Source organism: Dermacentor silvarum, chromosome 2 (genome assembly GCF_013339745.2).
Source record: "Dermacentor silvarum isolate Dsil-2018 chromosome 2, BIME_Dsil_1.4, whole genome shotgun sequence".
Lineage (NCBI taxonomy): Eukaryota > Metazoa > Arthropoda > Arachnida > Ixodida > Ixodidae > Dermacentor > Dermacentor silvarum.
In genome coordinates this window covers 162,143,385-162,167,854 of record NC_051155.1, presented here as the reverse complement: position 1 = coordinate 162,167,854, position 24,470 = coordinate 162,143,385, and the positions used below count along the sequence as shown (strand labels likewise).

Here is a 24,470-nt window from a genome sequence, read left to right as displayed (position 1 = left end):
TACAGTTTCTTCCTATGGTTTCTCCATGGTAACTAGCAACTATTAATATGGCGCTGCTCACAGGCATGAGTAGCCTCTGTAGCGTCGGTGGCGGTCTGTTTTTCGTGTGACGCGTCGAGCGACTGTTTTTCATATTGCATAAGCACCAGTACCTGTGCGCGGCCAGCTTAACGGCATATGTGAACACCATGCCTTGACAGTGTTCCTTTCATTGTTTGGTTGTAAAACACGCTAGAGACGAAAAGTCTGTAGAAATGTCTCTTGTTGCGTACGCTGACAGCGATGACTCTGAAGACGATAGCAGTCAGGACGCCGCCTCTGACAAAATCACTGAGAATGTGGTCGATCCCTCCAGAGAAGTGAGCAAGGAGCTCGATGAAAGGATCGCCGAGAATGAGCGCGGTCCTGTGACAGAAGCAAATGAAGAACTTGGTGAATATGGCGAAAGCGCAGCACCTCAACAACAATCTCCTACTGTCACAAACATTGAGGAACCTGCAGCTTCACAGAAGCTGTTTTTGAGGTTACCTCCTCCTAAACAGAGTGCATCAACACTGCACGATCCGTCGTTGCAAGACGTAGTCGTGAAACAAGCAAATAAGGCCACAAAGTCTAAGCGAGCACAGATCCTCATACCTTCCTTGAACCAGGTATTTTCACTGTTTACCTTGTTTCGTGTATGACCATGCACTTTTCCGGCGTACAATAAAAGATGCAGGGGGCTTCCAAAAAATTGAATTTTGAAGTGCTCTCTCTCTATTTGTAGCACCTCCTGTGTAACTGAAGTGAATCTTTTATATTACTTCTACTCCATGGCTGTGATATTTTGAGGCTCTGTGTCAGTCGCAGAATAGACGACACTATATCGCTATACACTATATCGCTGGAGTATATGGTTGAAACCGAAACGCTCTGATAGAGCTGGCGGTGTGTAATGTGCTTCGGAAGCCGCACTTGTTTGCGTTGGCTGGATCACTGCCACTTTTATACATTGTCTTTGAAAGTGTTCATGTTCTACCATCAGTAACAACGGAGGCTGAAATGCTCAGATAGGGCTGTTCATTACACGTATTTGCACTCGTGTACGACCTCTTCTGGACAGATATAGCCGTTACAGAGTTACCAATAAAAAGATTCCTTGAAAGGGAGATGCGATGGCGCATATCACGCCAGGACGGTACATACAGCTCTACTAATTTGCATACGTGACATCCTAACCTTGTAAAACCCACAACACGTCTTCAAAATCTTGTCTGTGCGCGGGCTTTCCATTCATCCAGCCAACAGCTGCCTGCTAACACCGTCTACATGGGGACAGCTGTTACAGATAATGTGCAAACATTGATGATTCACAATGAAAGTGTATATAGAATGTTTTTGGTACTTGCTTAGTTGATAAGAATGCTTTTCGGTGAAATTATTTCTCCCAAATATTTGAGTGCATGCTCGGGTGAAATCAATTTGTTTTACTCATCTTTGTGGGCATAAGTGGCCAATGTGTTTCATTACACAGACATCGATTAAGGGAAGAGTAGTTTAAAGACTTGTGTCGATTCTCAGTGGTAAAGCCCAAACCGCGTGAGAGCGATATTGTGCGCGACGGCGACCAGCGACGGCTTCGAGTGACGAAACGGGCCGTCGCGCAAACAATTTGCTCGTTCTTGTTGCTTGATCGCTCGATTCTGGAAATGTAGAATTCGTTGCTTGTCGCCTGGAAGTGCTATGAGCGACTAGCCAATAGCGCAAACCCGAAACAGGATGTACATCGGTCAAGTACTACCGATTGTCGCTAGGAATGAGCAAACGACTAAATTTTGATACATGTAAGGATAAGAACCTAGTGCAAGGCCTTTAGAAATATTTGTGCTGCTCTTTACAGTAAAATACATCAACTTAGATTAATAAAACACGCGTCACACCAATTCCGGTGCGCACTTGCTGCCCTCATACCGCCAACACCGGGGAGACGTCGCTCGCGTGGGGTACGACTTGTAGATGACGAGCGAACGCAACAGCCATCACGTCGCATGTCACTGTTGCATTCAAGATCGCTTGCATGCGATTTATACTTAACTGGTGTTCAAGCACCAGCTACGTATCATACCAAGACAGGTTGTACTTGGAAAAATGGAGTCGTCAAGTGATCAACACTGGTTGAACAAGGGATGTCTCAGAATTTCGTCAAGTGGACTTGTCTTCATCAGGGCCCACTGTTGACAATTATGTATACTGCATTTCACGTTGGTTGCGAATTAACTCGTTGGGACAGGAAGTGAATTTTGTTATAAGCAGTATTTTGTTAAATGTGAGAAGTTCCTAAAACAATCAGAGAAATTATAATGTAGTGCGGGAGCTCTTAAAACAAGTTGGAACAAAGCCACATCTGGCAGTGACAACATGACAAGACTTTATTTTGGATCCATAGAAAGATGGGACTTGCGTCTGACGAGTATTTATTCCAGTTGGCCAGCTGTGTTCTACAGTTATTTTCTTTATAAGGCTCGCTTTGCCACCACTGCACTCCACTCTATTTTGAAGCAAATTAATTGTTTGCTTATCTGACATTGAGGGTATTTCACAAGGTTCTTTACACGTTGCAATGTCCTCGTCATCTTCCTGTATTGGCATTCTTTTACTCTTCTCAAGGAACACTAGGCAGTGGATGCAGAGGCATTTCTAAGTGATAAAAAGAAATAATGCTGACATTAGTCAGCAGAAGGGAATAGGTTTGAGCATGTTGGTTGTTCATCGTAATACAAATAGGATAGCGCAGTAAGGACGAGGGACAACCGCTGCGCTGGCTCAGTGGCTAAGGCGTTCCGCTGCTGAGCACGAGGTCGCTGGATCGAATCCTAGCCAAAAACGCCCGTGTGCTTGCGTTGTAGGGCACGTTAAAGAACCCCAGGTGGTCAAAATTAATCTGGAGCCTTCCACTATGGCGTGCCTCATAATCAGAACTGGTTGTGGCACGTAAAACCCCAGAAAAGAAGAAGGACGAGGGACAAGCCGAGACAGCGCTTGTCCTGTCTCGACTTGTCCCTCGTTCTTACTGCGCTATGTTATTTGTATTAGTGAGCAGCTATGTAAACTGTGGGTTATTGCACAGTACGGTCAAAGTTACGAGGGGTGGCGACCCAATGGTTGAGTGGCCCTCCCAGAGCTCTTTGCCTCATCAGACTGATATGAAAAAAAGCACACGGTTGCCATCTATGCTTCACCAAGTTGTTTCATGCTTATTTCTCATTTTGCATGTTGTACTTGGTAGAATCCAATGCCATTGTGCCTTGAATAATCTGGTCTAAATGTTCTGCACTGCAGTTGGAACAATGACACACTTTGAATAAAGTAATTTTGTTATAGTGAGGGTTTCTGTGTACACACTCTATTTATTATAACATGCAGCATGATTTTAATGCGAAAGCATTATATGCCCTATTACGCAAAAATCCGTCATAGTAGGCGTGACTTAAAGATGGTAGCGAAAATGGCCGACAGTGCAAAGAGTAAAAACACCTCAAAAAATGCTTAGATTGATGTCACATTTCTCAGGGAGGTTCCTGTAAACAAAGGAAATTAATTGCTTTCAAAAGAAAATGTGGTACATTTCAGTCTGAGTGGTAGTCGAACCCGGGCCTCCAGGGTGCGAGGCGAGCACGCTTTCCTGTTGCTACGGTGGCTCCACGGTTCTGGCTTACTAAAGGTGTGCCTAGTGCACGTGTCATTGGGCATGTGACGGCAAAGACAATGGGGAGGAGTTGGCGGCACGTCATGAGTGTATAAAATGAGTGCATTCATGACGTTCTGAAGTCAACAAACGGTATAATGGTTTCGCATTCGCACACGTAAGTAGTCTTAAGTGTTTCTGCCAAATGTTTTTTTCTTTTTCGAGGCAGTGTGCAAAATACCAAATGCAGCAACACCTTTGCAACCACAATTTACTGTGTGCACTGCTTACATATTTTTCTAGCTGCTTTCGAGTCGACAAAATTTCCATTAGTAATGATGACAATGTGGCCTCGTGAACTTCCTTTCTTTACTTGTACTTTTTGCAATGTGGGCTCAGTATATCAGTCACTGTATGTGTTTACAGTTTGACGATGAAGAAGAAGAGGAGGAAAACAAGAAAAAGAAGTTCCGACCTGCTCAGGTGATCCATCATTCACTGCTGCATGTGTGTTTTGCTGAAATATGCATGGCAAGAAAAGTTTGCATGGAAGTCTTGTGATTGAGTATGCTGGCTAATTAAAAATTTTCCATGACACATTAACTGAGCATAAGAGAACACATGTTATTCTTTTTTTTTTGCAGATTGGTTCTGGTCTCATAGGCATGTTGCCGGCACCAAAGCACGGCTCCTTAACAACGAAGCAACTTACACCACATGTGGTGGCAAGGCCACCTCCTCCAAAATCAGCGCCAAAACAGCCACTGCCAAAGCCTCGGGCACCGGCAGCACCGCAGCCAACTACATTATACCCGTGGGAGCAAGACGATGGCGACGACGCAGATACCACTGAAGAAGCGCCAAACTTCTTCACGTTCAGTGAACCACCATTGCCGAAAGTGAATCTTGACTCTGAGTTGCATGCTGCTGCCAGCGTGCCATCTGCTGCCTCGGCTGGGCCCATGACTGCTTCTCCGTATAGCAAATCGTCTGAGCCAGAGCCACAGCCAAGCTTCAACGTTGAGCCTGGCCCTGAAGTGCAGCAGCCTGCACCAAGTCGCAAGGGAAAGATTGTCTATGCAGAACCTGACGAGCCAGGGACATCTGTCTATGACGTTGAGCTCGACGATGGAGCTGTGAGTTTTAGGCTTTCCCTTTTCTCTTAATGGAGTTCGAATTCATCTGCACAGAAATTTGCTCAGTGGCTATGGCATTCTGTGGCTGAGCTTGAGGTTGTGTGTTCGAATGCTGGCTGCAGCAGCCACATTACCAAGGTGAGCGGAATGCAAGAATGCTTATTTACCATGTGTTGGATGCACTTAAAAAAAAAAGAAAAACGTGTTCAAAATTGCTCCAGAGCCCTCCACTACAGCACCCCTCATAACCCACTGTGCAGTTTTAGTAATAATGACAATTATTATTATTATTAAATAGCAAGTGTGTGCAGAAAGGTGGAAGCCCATACGCAAAGGTGCCTGCCAGCTCGCTTCCACATTAAGAGATGAAAAAATTGTCGCAGTTTCACCCGAAAGGCGAAGCATCAATTACGATAGCAAATAGTAGAGGGCTATACGGAGTAAGGATAGTAGTTGAACATGCAGCAGCACCAGCAATGTGCAGAACTGTTGTCGACGCCTTCGCACCGAACGCGTGTAGCGTTGGTGACTGTTGCCAGTGCCTCTGGGCGCGGCTCTGAGGTTTTCGATGAGATCAGAATGGGACACTCGTCGAGCTGCGTCGGAAATCTTACCCACCTTCTCGCCTTGCGAGGTTTTTATATAAATACGCATTTGGTGCCGCAGCTAAACGTCGCCTCCCCTCCCTCCCTCCCGTCCCCCCACGGCCTTTCGCGTGACGTAAAAAGTCGCATTTGCTCTCTATATATGATGATTGTAAAGGAGGAAAGAGACGCTTAATTCTGCAGCCCTTCAGGGAGCATGGCATTTCGGCTTCAGAACGCGCATTTGCTCTCCGACGTGCGATCGCTCCCCGTGAAAGCGCGCGTCCCTCGCGCCCTTTCACTCGCACATACAGCATCCGGAGCGCGACGACGATTTCATCGCCGTTGACATTGTACGGAACCTCACGGCGACGCCGACGGCAGAAATCCGCTTTAGAGTGTCCATGTAATTGCTATCGCAATAAAATGTGTACAAAGATGAACACACAAACACATGGAACAGATAAATCAAGGGAGCACGAGCGACCATCTTGGAGAAGGGGAGTTCACCTAATAGGGGAGGGGCGGTCGTTTAAACTCCATAATTTAATGAAGTTTTGCCAGAGTGCCAAACCAAAAAATATACCTGTTCAGGTTCAGCACACGCTGATTTCGTTCTGGTTTGGAGAAATACATTTTTATAGTGGCTCCCGAACCAGTTTGCAACACTTAGCTGGTCCGCGAACCAATTCGCCACAGGAGACTATCTTATCCTATGGCGACATATGCACAGCGCTATCGACTTGTCCGCATGGCGCATGCACAAGAGTTGTCAGGAGGTGGAAGAAATGAACTCTATGGCATATGGGAGACAGAAATCAAGTTTTTTTTTTTTTTTCATATATATCAATGAAGTTTAATGTTGTACAGCTACAGCAGCCATAGACATGTTAGGCAGTGTCGCCGCACGAGTCCACGATATGTGGTATGGCGTGTCGACGCGTACATCCCTCTTTTCCGTGGTTCCTTTTATTGTGATCCATATGTAGTACAGGCAAAACAGTAGAAATTTCCTGGGATGTTTGAAACGTAAGATTTATAGATGCAGCAGCATAGATCCAGGCGTTGAGATACCGACAACGCAAACAGCGGTCGCACAGTTCCGTGCTGGATCCTTTTTCCTCTCTGTACACTCGTTCGAGGCATGATGCCCACCGTTAAGATAAACTTTTTGTTTTATCGCCATCACTGTGATTTCAGCGATGGATTTTTTGCAGCACTACAAGTTTATGATTGGATTGCGCCGATACAGAGAAATCTTCATGTACTTAAGTGAAAAATTTTCATATACCTATCAAACACATAGGTACATAGTGAGATTGTCCATGTCTGCGTATGGTGGGGCTTAGCTTCCATGTATTGGCAGCACGAAAGTCAGTTAAATTTTCTTTGCTTCAAGTAATTACTACTGAACTAGTGGTGAGTGAACTCTGGCATATGATACAGCAGCAGAATCACATTGGTTTACATAAATTACAACTCCAAACTTCTAGCCGGTAACAAGGGAAGAAGCCAGCAAGTGATATTTTGCTCACTTTTCTACTCTTATTTTTAAAAATAAAAGCAGGGGAAGAAATTGGTGCTTCTGAATCATTAGCAAGGACAGTTTGTGCTAAACACCGCGACAATATTTCTTGCTCAATTGCACATGACACAGTGTGTTGCACCGACTATGCTGCCAAAATTTTCCAAATTAAGCACATTGTGCCTCGGGCTTGATTTGTAGAAATCAAAGAGTGTTGTACCTTGCTTGGAGGCGCTAAACGTGCATTGAACCACAAAACGCAAGAAAATTACATTTCCTGTTACGTTTGCAACCGTTGTTATCACACACTGAGAAGGTGACGACATTCATTAGCAACCGCAGTGTGCTGATTAACTTGCTGGTTTTCCTATTTTCTTTTCTCAAGGACACCATCTTTCTTGCTTTCTGTGTGTCCTGGCATGTGCATTTTACGGTTTACCTAGTAATAGTACCGAGTGGGTTTAATGACCGAATGGGGAGCTTCAACAGAAACGGTGATTCTGCGGTGCCCTTGAAAGAATGGTTTGGCAGCGAAACACAACTGGCATGGCCAAGTTCAGAAGTGCAAGCGTCTCTGCCTAGGTGGCCGTGCAGTTGTCAGCACGCGCCTTTACACAGACACACACCTTACCGGCACGAACGCCCATTCTCACACATAACACAACTTGTGAGTCGTAATGACCTGCTCGTGGGTTGTGCACAATGAAAAAAATTAGCAGTGGCTTAGCTCGGCTATGCCAGGATATACGTAGTGTGAGTGAATGTTCAGCTGGTTATTCTTAGCTTTCCTGGATGTCTAGGATTAGCTTGATTATCATGCTTACTGCTGCTTCAATGACACACACACGGTATACGCATTATGTGACTCATGTATATATATATTTTTTTTGCTCAACGTCTGGTTGCTTCTCTATTGCCACAACGACGGCTCGGTGGTCAGTGTGGCAATAGAGCTGTCTCTATGGCCCCAGCGCAGTATTTTGAATTGATTGTGTGTGATACACAAGATCAGTGATGGTTCCCCATTGGGTCGTCTGTACAGTTAGAACACTGGCTAAGTCCAGGTTAAACGTGTCCTTCAGAGGAACACCAAGAGAGTCTGGAGCACGATTGAAGTCACCAGCCTCTCCAAACGTCCTTCGTCAATGTTTATGCCATAGTGTTTATACAGCGGCGAGTCTCTCAGTACCTCAACTCGTGGTCCAACCACATCGCGAGAAACCATGTTCGACAGATAGGTACTAGTCTCGTCAAGCATTCTCCTCTTTATGTTCACCGCTATGCACTACATGCATACCACAAACATATATACTACAACATCATTTGCTTGTATCTCACTTTATTCATTTGTCATCCGCTGCGAGTTTATCATGAACCAATTATCCTGACTGTCTATTTTCTTTTTCAATTTCTAGATTGTTAGTCCGTTATTGATTACATTGTAATGGTAATGTTGCTCTGTGTGTAGGGCCGTGTATCGATACCAATGTGTGTTCAACCTAATCCCATCGGAATGAGACCTCAATGGGAAGGATTGTGACATGTAGCAGAAGGCAGAAAACCTGGCCACCAAAAAGGCACTTTCAGCACACGGTCATCAAAAGGCTAAATTTATGAAAAAAGCATAGAGGATACGAGCTAATGGTTTTTAAGCAGGATTGCTCATTCTTGTGCCCGATGGTACGGTAGCTAGGGTCTGCTGTTGCCTTGTTGTTACCAACACTCTTACCTTGCTGCAGTTGGTGAGATTGCGCGGCAAGCGTAAAGAGGAGATCAACATCATCGACGTGTGCGCGGACAGCCAGGTTGACAAGAATCAGATCCTCATCCGTGGCCTCACCGAACAGTCCACATACTCGAGTCATAGCAACACCAGTGACTTCAACACGAGCCAACAGCATCGTCGCAAGCACCAGATCACGTACTTGGCGCAGCAAGTGAGTACTCTTCTTGCAGGAAGTGGTCAGCAACTCAAGTCTTTGATGCAGTGCGACAGCTAAGCATGTGCGGTTGCCCAAAAAATATATGTAGTGAGAACTTAAGGCAAGGAGTTGCTGTATGCAGTGTAGCTCCCATTACTGCCCATTTCAGATGCATGCGTATCATTGTTTATAAAAGAGGTGGGCTGCGGGCACCTGACAGGGTGTTAGATGGTGTGCTAAAACTATTTTTTGTACGTCACAAGAGTGCTGGTCACGACTCAGGCTGTGTTTTGTGCAGCTGTGGCCATAGCATGCAACGAAATTGTTCACATGCTGATTGTTGGATCAAAAGCCTTTCTAATATTCCTCTCGGTAAAATTCTAATGTATTCAGGCCCATGTTTCACAATGGTATCATTTGGCAATGTGTGTTGTGTTTTATACAGTGTTTGAGCCTTGTTCCATCCAGGATTAATCAAATTGAGTGCCGTCTGTGGTAGTGCCAAACCAAAAGAAGTATATTTTCTAGCTGGAAGGAATGGTGGCGTCATCTGCCAGAATGAGAAGCGGTTAGGATCTCTATGAGAAGGTAGCGCCACCATTTCTTTTGTGAGAGGATTTTTTTTTTTTATTTGTTGTTACTGCAGAAGCATCGTGCTTTTAATTCAATCTGGATGAAACAAGGAACTGTGGCTACCAACAATGACATTAAGCTATTAACCCCTTCCCTGTCTTATTTCGTCTGCAATTCTGACAAAAAAATGTTTTCTTATTTCGGAATTTTAAACCACGGTAAAGCAGTAGAAGCATAATTTACTGAGGAATATTGTAGCCGAACCCTGATGTGTGCATGTCGCCCATAAATGTATGTTTTACCAATAGAAGCAGCTTCCACTATGATGCTTGCTGCAGTATGGCAAAACTGCATGTCATCACTGCTGGAACTGCAATGGAACAAAGCTATAACTTTATATTTTTCCATTTTGGCACATTGTATGTGCTTCACACCTATTTTCTTCATCAGCAGGCAGCAACGCTGCCCACAGCTATGCTTAGCATTCCTCATTAAATATATCCTACGGACACGGCATGGTGTTGTGAATTTGTAAACACGTTACAGGGCAAGCCCCGCACATCCGAGACACTAAAAAGCAGGCATAATGGTAAAAGTAAAGCTGTACTCAGCCAAACCACTTTCCTGCAGAATCCCAGGGATGTGGTTAAATGGACCAATTTCACTTAGGTCCTCATTCAGACAAAGTTGATGCTGCCTTGCTGCAGAACTTGACTTTACAGGTGTCTCTGAAGGCCACAGACAATGTTTATAGTACACAGAATGATGATTATTAAAGTCAAGCGAAAGCTTCCAGATAGATCAGCTGAGATAGAGAAAGTGCTTTATTTAAAAGCAGAATATTTAGCCAGTGTATATTCGCCTGCAAGCTACTTTGCAAGGAATGGGATGAAGATAAAGACGCTAGAAGATGGTGGGTAGAAGAATAGAAAAGAAATAAATAGGGAAGGGTGCAAGTCTTGTGATTGTATTGGAAGACTGAGTGTCTTAGGAAACGCAGGTAGGTAATCTTGTAATCTTGGTGGTTAATATGAAAAACAGACATTCTTGATGCAGTGAAGTGGGTGGGTCACAGTTTATCGAGTAAGCCTATTGAATGAATATATGAAAACAATAAGTTGAGGGTTTTGCTTCTGCGAAACTTATTGCTTAATGCTATGAGGCTCGTGGGTGCTGTGACGTATGGACATCAAGGAGTGCATTCAGCAGAATATCCTCAACTTCACCATGCAACAAGATGAGAGACATGGTGATGTATTAATGCAATATTTGGCTTATCCCAGGTGTACTTTGCATTAGGTAGGTCAGTGGGTTCTTGCTTTGAGCCTCTTCAATAAAAAGAAAATTGAAGTATTTGATGGTACGATTGAACTTCTGACTCCCTGCACAGCTGATGCTCTAACCGTTAGGCTATGACCGCACGCATGTTACTGTTGTCCCAATACCAACTACGTAGCTCTTTGAGACTACTGGCGCGTGCACCACGTCACATAGCATCAGCAGGACCACGTGTTCACATGCCAGTTTCCACCTCTCCCGTGCATCACAAGAGGGAGCGTGCATACTGCACGGCCTTCTGGATTGGCCCTCATTCCCCAACCATTTGCTCATAGCAGATAACGCTATGAAGACGCTGTGCGACGTTGTACCGCCTACGATGTCAGCCAAGGTTGTAACGTTTCTTCGGCGGTGTAAAAACAAACCTGTCGTTATGCCGTCATCATCGTATTTACATGTCATATTTACACGTCATGTTTACACAAACACGTTGATCCATCTGGTAACTTTTTGAAGAACCCCAAACAATGTTAGATAACCAGCGCGTAACATTGATGTGCGTGGGGTGCATGGGGTGCGTGGGATCTGGATAATTTCTCATTTACCCTGCACCTCAGAAATGCTATGGCCAGCATCTTGTGAATCATTGCTTGTGCTGCAACAACCATTTTCTTTAGCCTTTGTTTATGTGCCAGTGCTTCAGCATTGCATCGTGTTCGACAGAGTAACACCGTGTGTGGTGTATAATCACCCCTATTCTACGTTCTCTATTGCTGCCCAAACCAGGCAAAAGATGGCTGGGACAGCATATCTGTATACTTAATATCTTGTTGTATATGTGTATACATACACACACACAGACACACATATCAGGGACAAGCTGCCAATGCCATGAGTGCAGCTGGAGTGTCCATATAATTGCTGTCGCAGTAACATTGGTCTATGTGGGAATGTGGGATGAATTGGGTGGAAGTGCAGTACTCTCACCTGCCTACGTTCTTCTGTGTGAGTGACCTAACAGCAGTACCACTTGTAACAATGCATGCTTTCGTATGCCATGTTTCATGGTGGATGTTTCATGAAGCACATTTTCTTCTCCCCCCCCCCCTCCCCAGGCCAAGGCGCGAGAACAGGATTTGAAAAACACTTGGGCACAAAACCGTATGACTAAGCGCCAGACTCAAGCAAAGTATGGATTTTGATGTCTCCCATCTGTGCTTTAATAAATGCTGTGTTGCATTTTATTCGGTCTCGTTTTCAATTGTTTACTTTCGTAGTTCTCATGTTTCAGAGATTTTTCTGGATGCTGTACCATGTCAACACCCAATTAAGTGCCATCTGAAATGCATAAAAAGGCCCTTGACATGGTTTTCATCAGAGTTGAACTAGCTTCCTCCGAGGCCTTCTGTTTTGTCTTTGCATTCTAAGCATGGAAGAAGATGACATAGGGGCAGGCCTGGGATGACTCATGAAATACCCACTATGCACAGCCTGTCACTTTCCTCGTTTCCTTGCATAACTATGCTGCCTTATTCATCTTTGTAAACATACTCGTGGGCACGGTGTAAGAACAGGTGCTCCGACAACACGGGGGCCGCTGGTGAGAAATGCGTCTCACTAATGGTGGTGTTTCCCGTCTGCACCACTGCGCGGCAGCACACGTTAGGAGGCTGAAAAAGCGGGAAATTCGAACGTGGGGGTAATTGTAACTGTAGGCAAAGCGCGTCGAAAAAATTAAAACAATTTTTTTTTTTTTTTTTACTGTTTCTGTCATGCACTATAATCATTAAAATCCCTCAGGTGCCAAAACAGACGATAACAGTGCATGATAGCAGACGGCGTGTGTCAATGCTTGGAAGCGGTCGACAAGCGGCGCGGGCAGACGATAAGCTCTTAGTGCTCTTAGTTAAGCAATGTTTACTTCAAAATTGAGCAATCTATCATTGTCGTTCTTGGTAAGTGGGTAAAAATTCAGACAAACAGTCTGAATCTCAAGTGAGGGAAGGGAAGTCTGCATGTCGAGCTGCGTCGTTACCTGGTGGAGACTGATTGTAGGCAAGAAGTGATTCGCACCAAATTGCAACAGCGGGTCTTGCATGTGCAAAGACGGAGTTTCCATGCTCAGTGAAAAGGGCCGACTGCATGGTTCGTAGGATGCTCTCGAACGTGGAGACCAAGTCCAGCGACCAGGAGAATACGGGTGCGAGAAGTACTTTGACCCGGCGTACATCACAAGTTCATGGACAGCAGTGCATATTAAATTTGTTCTTGTCAGCACGTCCAGAAGAGCAAATTTGATAAATCTGGCTACGCTCGTGCAAAACTAGGCTACGAGATAGGCCACATGGGTACGTACGTGCTTTCTGCACATCGATTGACATCTTTTTTTTTTTTTTTTACAGGTTGCATTTATCTCTAGTCTCTTTGTCGTCGTGAATGTTTAACCCTTTCAGGCGCCACTTGTAATTATGGATGTAAAAAAATTTTGTTTCGTATAAATGTACTTTTCCAGACCTAAGAAAGCCAAAACCACCAAAATTTTGAAAATTATCATGAAACTTTATTATTTACAACATTGTACACAATTGCGTACAGAGCACCTTGGTGGTCGCAAAGATTACTCGTGGAAAGCGAGGAAGCAATTACGCTCTTTCGTCAGGCAGAGTGGTACAGCACATTTCATACAGAATATTTGCGACCTTCCTGTGCACTTCTCGAGCTTGCTCCTCGATGGTTCTTTCTGGTCACGAGCTTCAGGCCAATGGTCAAAGCAGTCGTAGCGCGTGTCGGCACAAGGAAGCGACATTCTTGCTTTTTTTTGTCCTGTTGTGGGTTGCGATGCTTGGATCTCTGCAAGAGATGGCCTTCCACGCTTTTTTTCGGACACTGCAGCTTTAATTAGTGCTTCGGCAACTTGCATGCAAAAATTCATCAAATCTAGGAGCTTCGCTCTGGGCAGCATTTGATGGTCGCGGAGGTATTCGAGCCAAGAATTGCAGATAGCCACGTCCACAAAGTGAAAAATCACTCTTAGTGTCCACTTCTTCGAACGAATTTTCGTGCGGTACAAACCAAGTAGAAAATCAAGCTTGTCGACACCAGCCATTGACTCGTTGTAATTTCGTATGATTTCTGGCTGGTGCACAAAGACATGCTCTTGTTTTTGTTTGTCCCATCGTTTCACTTCCGATTGTTCTCCCACTCCGACAAAGTTCGATGCAAGTGTCACAGTGTTATTGTCGTTCCAAATTACAGCAACAATGTCATCATCTGTGACACACTCCTCTGAGTACCCCCTTGGCTTCTTTTTCATAAGCTTGGCTGACGGCAGTGGGCACTTCGAGAGTCTGTTCGCACGAACAGTTCCTGCTGCAAGTATGCTGTCATTCCGGAGTTGACGCAGAAGAGGAATCGAGGTGAAGTAGTTGTCAAAATACAACTGATGATTGCACCCCACAGGAATTCTCTTCGCGAGGTGCAGTACGACACCAGAGCAAAGCCCATATACTTGCTTTAGTTCCTCCGGAATTGTGTTGTGGCCTTGATATACTACGAAGTCGTACAGCAAGCCACTCCTTCCGCACAGGGCAAATACCTTTACTCCCCAGGGCTTCCCTCGCACATACTGTTTAATTGAGAGCTTTCCTTTAAAAGGTATCATTTGCTCGCCTACTGTAGTTTGTTGTTCGACCTGCAGTTCTAGGCACCGAGCGCGGATACTCTCTAGAAATGGTCTGACTTTCCAAAGTCTGTCCTTTCAGCTCTCCTCTTCCTCTACAGCAGCGTGGAGGTTATTGCATAGCTTGAAAAATCTCTTCGCTGTCATTGTCTCCGATATGAGGGCAACCCTCGCAGTGTTCTGCCAGTACATTCGTACCCTTGGATGAGGGATTACCCCCATTAGAACATGCATGCCGAAAAGCTTCCGGATCTCGTCAGGATTTGTGTTCACTGAGACCTGGCATTGCTGTACACTGTACAAGTTAGTGAAGTCTGTCAAACGCTTAAACACTGACTGCGGAACGTACCTTGAGAAATAGCTAAAGGGGGTTAGAGCATCCCCTTCCTCTTGGGTGAAGGTCTCTTCTCCAGAGAACGCAATGTTCAGTGGCGGTGCGAAATTCTTTTTTTGCCAGCGCACGGTCTTTGACACGGCACTATCCTCCATCTCTCCTGAAGTTTGCACTTCTTGTTTGCTTGCTTGCCTTCAAAAGTGGCTCGCAACCACTATGGGGGATTGGCCAAGAATCGGGTGATTGAAGGAAAACAATTATCGGAGTCTAATAAGGATCACGTGTGAAAATTTTTGAATGACGAAAGGAATTTATTCATATAAAATTTAAGAATTTAGCAAGGAAATCGTCCTGATTCAGTTATGTACCCCACAACAGCTGCAGCAACATCCCTATGACAATGTCCGAGAGAAGAGGCACCAAAAGATAGAATATTGGGTATCGTAATATTTATTCCAGCACTGTTAAATTTTTCTTCTAAAGCATGTTTTCTTAATGAGGAAAAAGGGCGGCATGACAGGAAGAAGTGTTCTATTGTTTCGTCTTCACCACAGTATGAGCACAAGGAGGAGGGCGCCAGACCAGATCGATGCAGATAAAAGTTTAATGTAGGAATGCGACATCTGAATTTGATAAAGAGGACTTCAAGTTTTCTATTATGGCAGAATTTTCTGTTCCAAGGAAATAGGAGGTGTCGATAATCAGTTCGATTTGTTAATGGCAGGTTCCAGGAGTCTTGCATGACTGCCCGTCTCCTGAACCTAGCCGCGGTTATGCAAGCTGATACAGGAAGAATCGGAAGGATTGGACCACTAAGGGCAGCTCTCACTAAGCTGTCAGCTAATTCATTGATAACTAATCCTTTGTGACCAGGCACCCATACCAATCTAATTAGTTTTAAGTTAGAAGGAATAAGACTTTGGAATGTACGCAAAACTTGTGAGCCACTATTTGCAGTGAGAGCTGAACATAATGACAAAGAATCTGTTACGATTACAACTTCCGAAATTGATGAGTGTACTTTTAGTAGAGCCAATGTAATCGCCAGAAACTCAGCTAGAAATACTGGTATATAGTCTGGTAGTCTTAAGGAGAACGACCATTCGAAAGCGGAAGAGAAAATTCCAATTCCAGATTTTTCTTCTGATTGCGAGGTATCTGTCGCTATGACGGCTTTTATTTTTAACTCCAATAAGTGATTCTCTAATAGCCCATTTAATATATTGTAAGAAAGGAGTTTTGCGTTGTTTGGATATATATCGTCGAAAATAATTTGGAGATTCTCTCTCTCACTGCAAATTGGAGGGATCTCACATAATCGTACATCTAAGGGACCAACAAGTGCCTGCACGAAAATTACCTGAGGAGTGTGGAACCGGGGCCAGGAAGATTGAAAAAATATTGCAGACTGGGAAATGAAAATGATTTGTAATTTTATAGGGACTGCATACATTTTTAAGAATGTTTGGACCGTTAATAACCAAAATCTGCACAAAAGAGAAGGTAAATGTGTTTCTAGGTACGTATAATATATTGTTGGCAACGAACTTTGGCAATCCAAGGCACAGGCGTAAAGCTTCCCGTTCCAGAAGAACAAGGGGATGTAATTTGTATGCCGGCGCACCTGAATATAGAACACATCCGAATTCCAAAATTGACCGTATGTACATTTTATAAATCATCACAAGAGAGTCTCTCCGCATTCCTGATCGACTGCTGCAAAGCCTTCTTAGCATTCCAATCGCTCGCACCCCTTTTTTATTTATGTATTCAATGTGCGTGTGCCAATTTAGTCGGTCATCGTATATTATGCCCAGGTATTTTACCGAGTCTACCTGAGGTATGTTCTGTAGGCGGTAGGTTAGGTTTATATGTATTCGATCTATTAAAGGAAAAACTATTATTGCGCATTTACTGACATTTAGGGAGAGGCGAATATTCAATACCCAGTTTTCTATGGCGTACAGGTATCTTTGTAATCGATTATATAAAGAATGGATGTCAATGCATCTAGCAGCCGCTAGATCCCATGTAAACAAGAAAGGGCGCGAGGCACGTGTGATCGAGGACAGTAGCCGCCTGCCACAGCAGCTTTCCCGCAATGCTCACACGCCCGCCTCACCTGAAAACGCCGGTGCGCACTCAGTTTCCTATTCCGGTATCAGCAAATTTCTTCCCAGGTTGTCACACGCGGCGTTCACAGCCATCGCCTGTCAATTTTTTGTTACTTCGGATCGTACGTTTTCCCGGTTCGTACGTTATTTCTCGGATTTTTTTTCCAAAACGTATAGACGAGATTCTACTGAATTGTGGAACCATGCTTATTTGATATGCGTTTGGGTGTGAAATAATTGTTCTTACATTAGAATGCCCTGAAACTAACAATGAAATGGATGTACTCGTGTGTTTCCCAATAGGCGGTTTCAGTGTTTACAAACAAACCTCATTTGCCGCTGATTGGTTGCCCCATCGAAACTTCCGGCAGGAGAGCTGGAAGAAATTCCGGCTATGTTGTTTGAAGGCATGCGGGACGTGAGGCCGGCGTGTCTATGATTGCACTGTTTGGTGGAATCTGTGATGCGATTCTACATCGTGAATATTGTCGAGATGACGAGCGACTACTTTAAGGCGCTTAGCACCGAAGCAAAACATCGTTATCGCCAAAAGCTGATGTTTAGAGGCGGCGAGCTGCCTGACCCGCTGGACGATGATGTCGTGCGATTTATGTTTTCATCGGGCTCCAAACACCTTCCCTCAGTTACAACACCGGACATTTTTTCCTATCTCGTGGAGGGCGTGTGTTTTTACACAAGAGAACAGTTTTAAGAACTACAGGGTAACCGATGCATAAAATGCGTTTGTGAGCGGAAAAGCGACTTCTCATTCAAGGCCGGCAAACGTGGAGAAAGCATCGTCGTCATTGCGGCCAGCGAAACATTTTCCAAAACATATCGCCCTTGGTGCATCGTTAACGACGACGGCACCGTTGTCAGTGCTCACTGCACCTGCATGGCTGGGTGCAGTCCACAGCATATCGTAACTGCTTGCGTTTTGGCTGAAGGGTGAACAGGCTTATCTAAAGTGCTCGTGCGGTCCTCAACACTCAAACTTGTCCCTCGCTCAACACTCAACACTAAACTTGTCCCTCGCTCGGCCGCATATTGAGGGCACATGCAGAGCATGTGATCTATTGTCTCGGGAGTGCGACAGACGCTACAGTCAGGGTCCCGTCCTCGTCCAATCTTGTTAAGGTATCGGTGAGTGTAAGTGTACACCACACTGAGCCGTAATTGATGGATGAGTGTTTCCTGCCATCTCTGCAGCCAAAGTGGACGCTGGTATCGCAAACCAGCATCAAGTCTATGGAGGCACTCTTGCCGATGTTAAGGGTTGTCCCATGGTTGTGCCATAAGAGGTTTTGATGGAGTTACGGAGCAAGGTGTTGATGTTTACCAGGAAAAATGAAGTTTATAATCTTCCCGTCAGTGTGTGCCATTTTTGCCTCCGCGTCAGCCTGCTAATTTCCAGCTATTCCACAATGGCTAGGAATCCACTGCAGCGCAATGGTATGCCCAGGATTGAGACTTCTCAGCAATCAGAGCCATGATGTCATAAAGCAGAGGACTACATGTGCTTCTGTGATTCATGTAATTGCTTATGAGTTGCTATGAGTTGCAGCACCGGTTTTGAGTTACAGAACACTGTCCAATTCTTGAGACTTTGTTGCAGTATGCAACGGATTGCTTCTCGAACGCTGGTCAACTCAGTTGCTGTAGACAACATTCTGTGTCCTATCTTGAACCGTGCGTGATCCCCATTCCAGGTACCATGTAAGCTGCCGCGGAGGAGGTCTGTGTTTAGAGAACCATCTACAAAAACATGTTCGGTATATCCGTACGTGTAAGCAATGTAGGATACCACGAAATGCTTGAGCCCAGCAAGTGGAATTTTCTAGTTCTTCGTTATTCCGGGCATTGAGAGTCTCACTGTCAGCTTTGCCATCGTCCACAGTGGAACTTCCAGTATGTCATGTGGTGCGAAGTCCGACGGCAGTAGATCTTGCTGCGACCACACAACTTCTGAGTAGGCGGCGTCAGGTTGTATGCTTGTGACGTTTGTCAGTGGATGATTCCTGTGCCTAGTCAGTAGCCTTAGATGCACTTGCACTGGCTCATGTTGCTGATAAACGCTAGCTGAGCACGTGCGTGCCGCTGCAATAGTGCCCCATGTAGAAGCACATCGTGGTAGTCCTAGGCAAATTCTTAGTGCGTGAGCCTGAGCACTTTTAGGTGTGCGGATGGCAGATGTACTAATCTGAGAAAGTACAGGCACACTGTAGCAGAGGTATCCAACAACATGTGCCCGGTAGAGCTGCAGAAGAGATGATTTGGATGGCCCTCATGATTTTCCAGACATAGGTCGAATGACTTGAGCATAGCTGTCCAGCTTTTTTCTGAATGCAGAGATGTGCTTTGACCAAGATAAGTCACAGTCAATGGTGACTCCTTGAAACTTTTAGCGGGTTACTGAAGGTATAATCTTCCCATCAGTCATAACGGGGTAGCAGGCCATTGACTTCCGTGTAAATGCCATGGCTAAACTCTTTGTTGGTGAGAGCTGTAGTCCACGAATATTTAGTTACGTCGACATTATTGACACTGCATGCTGTCGTTTTGTACTAGTAAGCGTGTTACGCTTGTGGTCCATATACATATGTCATCTGCGTACATAGAGACTGAGAATGTGCATACAAGTTCTTTAAAAATTAATTAAATTATGGGGTTTTACGTGCCAAAACCAGTTCTGATTATGAGGCACGCCGTAGTGGGGGACTCCGGAAATTTGGACCATCTGGGGTTCTTTAACGTGCACCTAAATTAAAGTACACGGGTGTTTTCGCATTTCGCCCCCATCGAAATGCGGCCGCCATGGCCGGGATTCGATCCCGCGACCTTGTGCTCAGCAGCCCAACATACAAGTTCTTTGATGAGTTCAATGAGAACAACATTAAATAAAGTTAAGCTCAGTACACCTCTTTGAGGCACCCCATGATAGATGGGATGTTTCCATGTATCAACGTCTAGAGTTGTCATAAATATTGTTCTCTCTTGAAGATAGCTGGCGCTGATGCAGACGGCCACCAATGCCATATTCTTCAAGGGCATTTAAAATTGCATCATGTAGAACATTGTCAAATGCACCCTTGATATCAAGAAAGACAGCAGCCATCAATCGACAGTGACGTTTCAGATGTTCAACAGTCGTTACTAGGTCAATAACGCTGTCTATTGATGACCTACCCTTTGGGAAACCTGTCATCGCGCCTGGATATATATTACGCTTCTCAAAAAACCATTCTAGGTACATCAAAACCATACGTTCCATGGTTTTTCCTATATAACTGGCAAGTGCCACAGGTCTGTAGGAAAGCATAGCATGGGGTGACTTGCCTGGTTTTAATAAAGCTACAATCCTGCGTGTCTTCCAGTGTGCAGGCACAGTTCCCGAGGCCCAAGAAAGATTATATAAAGCCAGAAGCTCTTCAATCGTTCAAGGGCCCAGATGACGCAGGGTAGAATAGGTGATGCCATCAGGCTGAGGCGCACTTGAGTGCCTTGAAGGAGAAATCGCTGCACCTAGCTCTTGCAGCGTGAATGGAAGGTCGACACAATTGTCAATTGTTGGAGGAGCGCACCTGAGCAGTCAAGCTACCGCTGTTCTATAGCCGGAGAGGTGCAAACAGAAATCTTCCGCGATCTCCTTCTCACTGCACATCTGGTTGATAGTTTAAAGCTCGGAAGGGACATAGTTGTTGTGGAGAAGGTGGCAGCGCTCATACAACATGCCATATCGTGGACAATTGTTTTCTTGGGTCCAGGCTGGTGCAAAAGGACCTCCAACATTGTCTGTCGAGCTTGTCTAAGTGTCTTTGAATTTTCTTTTGCATACGGCGTGACGTCCTCAAGTCTGATATCAATTTAGTTGGCCTGTATTTCCTCTCGGTGCGACATCGGACTGCTTGCAGCTGTTCATATACAACGTCAACGGATGTGCTGGAATTTGAAGTTGCGATGATGTGTGTTGTTGCGTGCATTGCTGCTGTAATGCACTGTTCAATCTCTTTCGGATAAATTATACAGCCACAGGACTCCTCCAGTTTGTTTTGAAAAGTGTGCCAATCAGTGCGTCGTGCATGAGAACTTGGGAATCCGGTAAATCATCTCAATTGTACATAAGTAGGTTGGTGATGTGTACGTTTCAGCATCTGTGCACCAGGCTGCAGAAGACGAAACGCATCATGAAGCGATAGCTAAATCGAGACAGCTGCTGTGCGTTGTGCCAGGGAAATATGTTGGTGAGCCGTCATTCAGGAAGTCAAGACCATTGCTGTTTGTGAAGTCAAGAAGTTGTCTTCCTCGAATCTTTATGACCCTGCTATCCCAAAGATGGTGGTGCATGCTGAAGCCACCTACCATAACATGAGGTCCTTGGCTGGAGTCAAGGGCCGGTATTTTGTAGCGATGCCTTTCCGGTGCTAATGCTTTTTCGCGCTTTTCACGCTCAGTCAGTGGTCAGAGCGACGGTCCGCTCACGTTATCAACGAGCTCAGCCGGCCGTGAGCGGTGGATGATAAAACTAGTATAAATAAAGCATAACGCATCGCTCCAAAATACCGGCCAAGGACAAGTTTCAGGTGTCCAGCGTCAAATCTTCCCCTGGGAGAAATATAGCCACCGATGACAGAGATTGACAGAGATTGTGCGGCGCTTTAGCTTCAGTGTTATAGAAACATATTTGTTGCTGTTGTGCACCGGAACTTGGTCTAGTGAATATGTGAGGTCACATCGCACGCATAGTAAAACTTTGCTAGATTTCCACTTGTCTCAGAGTAATGTTGATGTCGTATTCGGCTCGCATATCGCAATACCAACTGGAAATCGATACTTGAGCACTCTGTTTAAAATCTCCGAGGTGACCTCGTTCACTTCGTGCGTTTCACTGAAATATTACAGAACGGCTTATCCTTTCCTGCAGCGATAACATTGAAGTTGATGATGATGCCATGGTTTTTGATAGCTTTTATATAGCAGCAAGCACCGGTTCTAGTGCGTCGACAATTTGCACCGCAGCCTTGGCAACGACTGTCTTAATCGCTATAAGCAGCGTTTGCAAGGAACGAACCAACGGTGTAAGCATTGCCTTGATTTGCCCATCCGATGACGAAGATTCACTTTCATGCTGGCGTTCCGGCTGCACTTCTGCACTCCGAGATGGCAGGGAAGGCCATATAGTAGTGTACTTGATCTTCAGAAGAGTAGACAAGGCTAAAAGTGGCCCTGGTGATCAAGGAATAACAGGAGCGCGCGACTTTTCTCCTCTTGCTATTACGTGAGCGCCTCTGGTGGCTGTGTACCTTGGTGACCAACCGGTTGTCTGTGTTCAGAGCGACCTCTCACCTTTTTCCTAAGCACGGACATTTCAGTCTTTAATTTCGGACAATCCTTTGACGTTGCTTCGTGCGGCCTATCGCAGTTAGGGCACTTCAAGTCAGACCCATCACACGTGGATGCATCATGATCACCACCACAGTGGGGACATGTCTTGTTTGCGCACACAGCAATCATGTGCCCGATTTTCCGACATTTATGGCACTATAATGGCCTAGGGACGTATGGGTGGGCAGGATGTCTTGCATATCCCACTTTCACACGTGATGGATGGTCTCCCTCAAAAATAAGCTTTATGCACCTCGACCATTCAAAACGATGTACCTCTGAGATATGGACAGTTGAGGAGATTAGCGTTGGTAGATCGCCATTGTCATTATTTGTATCCACATCGTAGATCAGACCTGTGGTGGTGCTGCCTCCATGTACGATGAATGAGTGGTACGCACAAATTTAAATGAAAAACCAGAGCAAAGCAGTAATAGCAGCTGAACGTGAACTCTTCCTCCTCCTTTCCGCAACAACAAAGTTTACTATATGTGCACCATGTGAAAATTATGTGTTGAATTAAACACTGTCATGTGCACATCTTAAGTGAGCTGACCATATTCTGTGCAACAATCAGTGAATCAGTGTGAAACACATAATGAGCATGGTCAAAAGTGCATGTTTTACGAGACAATACTTTGCCTTAGAATTCCAAGACAAAGCTAGCACAAGTGTTATGCATCTACACAGAAATTACAGATGTGTATGTGTATGCACAGTTGCGTACATTTGGAGTTTCAACAGCATCTCGGGCAATAGTGGGCCATGTAGTAGGAGTGTTATTTACAGGTCATATATTTAGTGTTCCGTGTTTAAATTTCATAACCTACCAAGAAGCTGAAAATTGTATCCGTGCACAATTAATTTTCATTATGTAATAGGGCTGAATGTAGTGGAAAAACATTGGTTGACATATTGGTAAGTGTTATAATTTCTGTGCATTTACATAAGATCTGAACGTGAAGAGTGGTGAGAGGCCCAGAGCAATAGACATCTACATCAAGGAGGAGGAGGAGGAGGAATAAACGTGTATTGTGGAACCAGCACTTTATGATGACCAAGCCTAAGCCTCCCATGAGGGGACGTCGAGGGCTTGCCTCGCCGCCGCCTCACGGGCGTGCTGGGTCGCCTAGGTTTGGTTGTCGAGGGCGGAGCTCCGCAGAGTCTCATGCAAGCTTGACGAGAGGGTTGTGGTGTTAATTTGTGTGTACAGTGCTGTACATCAAGGAGGGGGGGACTTTTTTTTTCTAAACCATGTTTGTCTGTGATGAGTGTCCAGTTCTTAGACTACGTAACGTTACTTCTTTAACCAATTCCCGATAACATTTAAATTCCAGATGTGCAAGAAACAACTCTCAAAATGTAGAAAAGGATTTTTTTCATGTGTTTCTGCATTTCTACAGGAAAAAGTGTATTAAAAAAATTAAATTCTGGAGTTCTGCGTGCCAAAACCACGATCCGATTAAGGTGGATACACATGCGAGGGCAAAATCCCACCTGCTCCGCGGGCCAAACAGTCACGTGATCACTTGAATCCGGCGCAGCCGAGTTAGGTCGCATTCCCACAGCCGGAGCGCCGTTTGTGGGATCCGTGTGCTTACTCTCGACTCCAACGCTTATTATCAGCTGCGCGTTTGCATACTCGGCGTTCTCTATATTCCATAGCGCTGCGAATCCCTCAACAAGAGCCAAAAAAGTGACGGTTGTCTCGTCATTTAGCGTTTTCTTGTGCGCCTCACTCATGTTGAGGTCACGCAGGCTGCGCGGTCTGAGTAAATAGAAATGCGCGCACAACCATGACTCGCCTTTCTCGCTGCACGACAGCAAAAGCACGTGTGGTCACTGCTGCACAACAACACACGTGGCTTCAAGGCGACACGCCATCGTAGCCACGCCAGTCTGTCCAATGTGGACAGATTTGACGCTGACAACGCTAAATTGAAGTCAGACGACCGCCAAACGGACGGATGGAAACACCGGCGAGCATTTTCAATCCGGACCGCGAGCGGAGAGGAGGCCGGACTAGGCGAGGACGGCACATTTTGATGACGTGCGTGTCACGTGATACGCCATCCGCTGTGAAAATTCCTCTTCCGTCTGGTCGTGTGAATGCACCTTTACGAGTCCCGCCGTAGCGAGGGGGGGGGGGGGGGCTCTGGATTAATTTTGACCAACTGGGGTTCTTTAACGTGCACCCAATAAAAAGGCTTACTCAGAAAAGCACATTCTGCACAAATAGAACATGCAGGTCCTTGTGATACATGCTAAATGCAGCAGAA

The 24,470-nt window shown here is 45.2% G+C and overlaps 1 protein-coding gene and 1 pseudogene across 1 annotated transcript; one reads left to right on the top strand and one right to left on the bottom strand.

Moving 5' to 3' along the window:
* The first annotated feature begins 42 nt into the window (after window positions 1-42).
* LOC119441986 (proline-rich protein PRCC) lies at window positions 43-11,926 on the top strand. Its single transcript, XM_037706670.2, has 5 exons — window positions 43-650; window positions 4,091-4,147; window positions 4,309-4,800; window positions 8,649-8,846; window positions 11,798-11,926. The coding sequence occupies exons 1-5, from the start codon at window positions 255-257 to the stop codon at window positions 11,882-11,884; spliced, it is 1,230 nt and encodes a 409-aa protein (XP_037562598.1). The 5' UTR covers window positions 43-254; the 3' UTR covers window positions 11,885-11,926.
* A 1,222-nt stretch (window positions 11,927-13,148) lies between these two features.
* LOC119440516 (piggyBac transposable element-derived protein 3-like) lies at window positions 13,149-15,684 on the bottom strand (annotated as a pseudogene).
* Window positions 15,685-24,470: the final 8,786 nt, after the last annotated feature.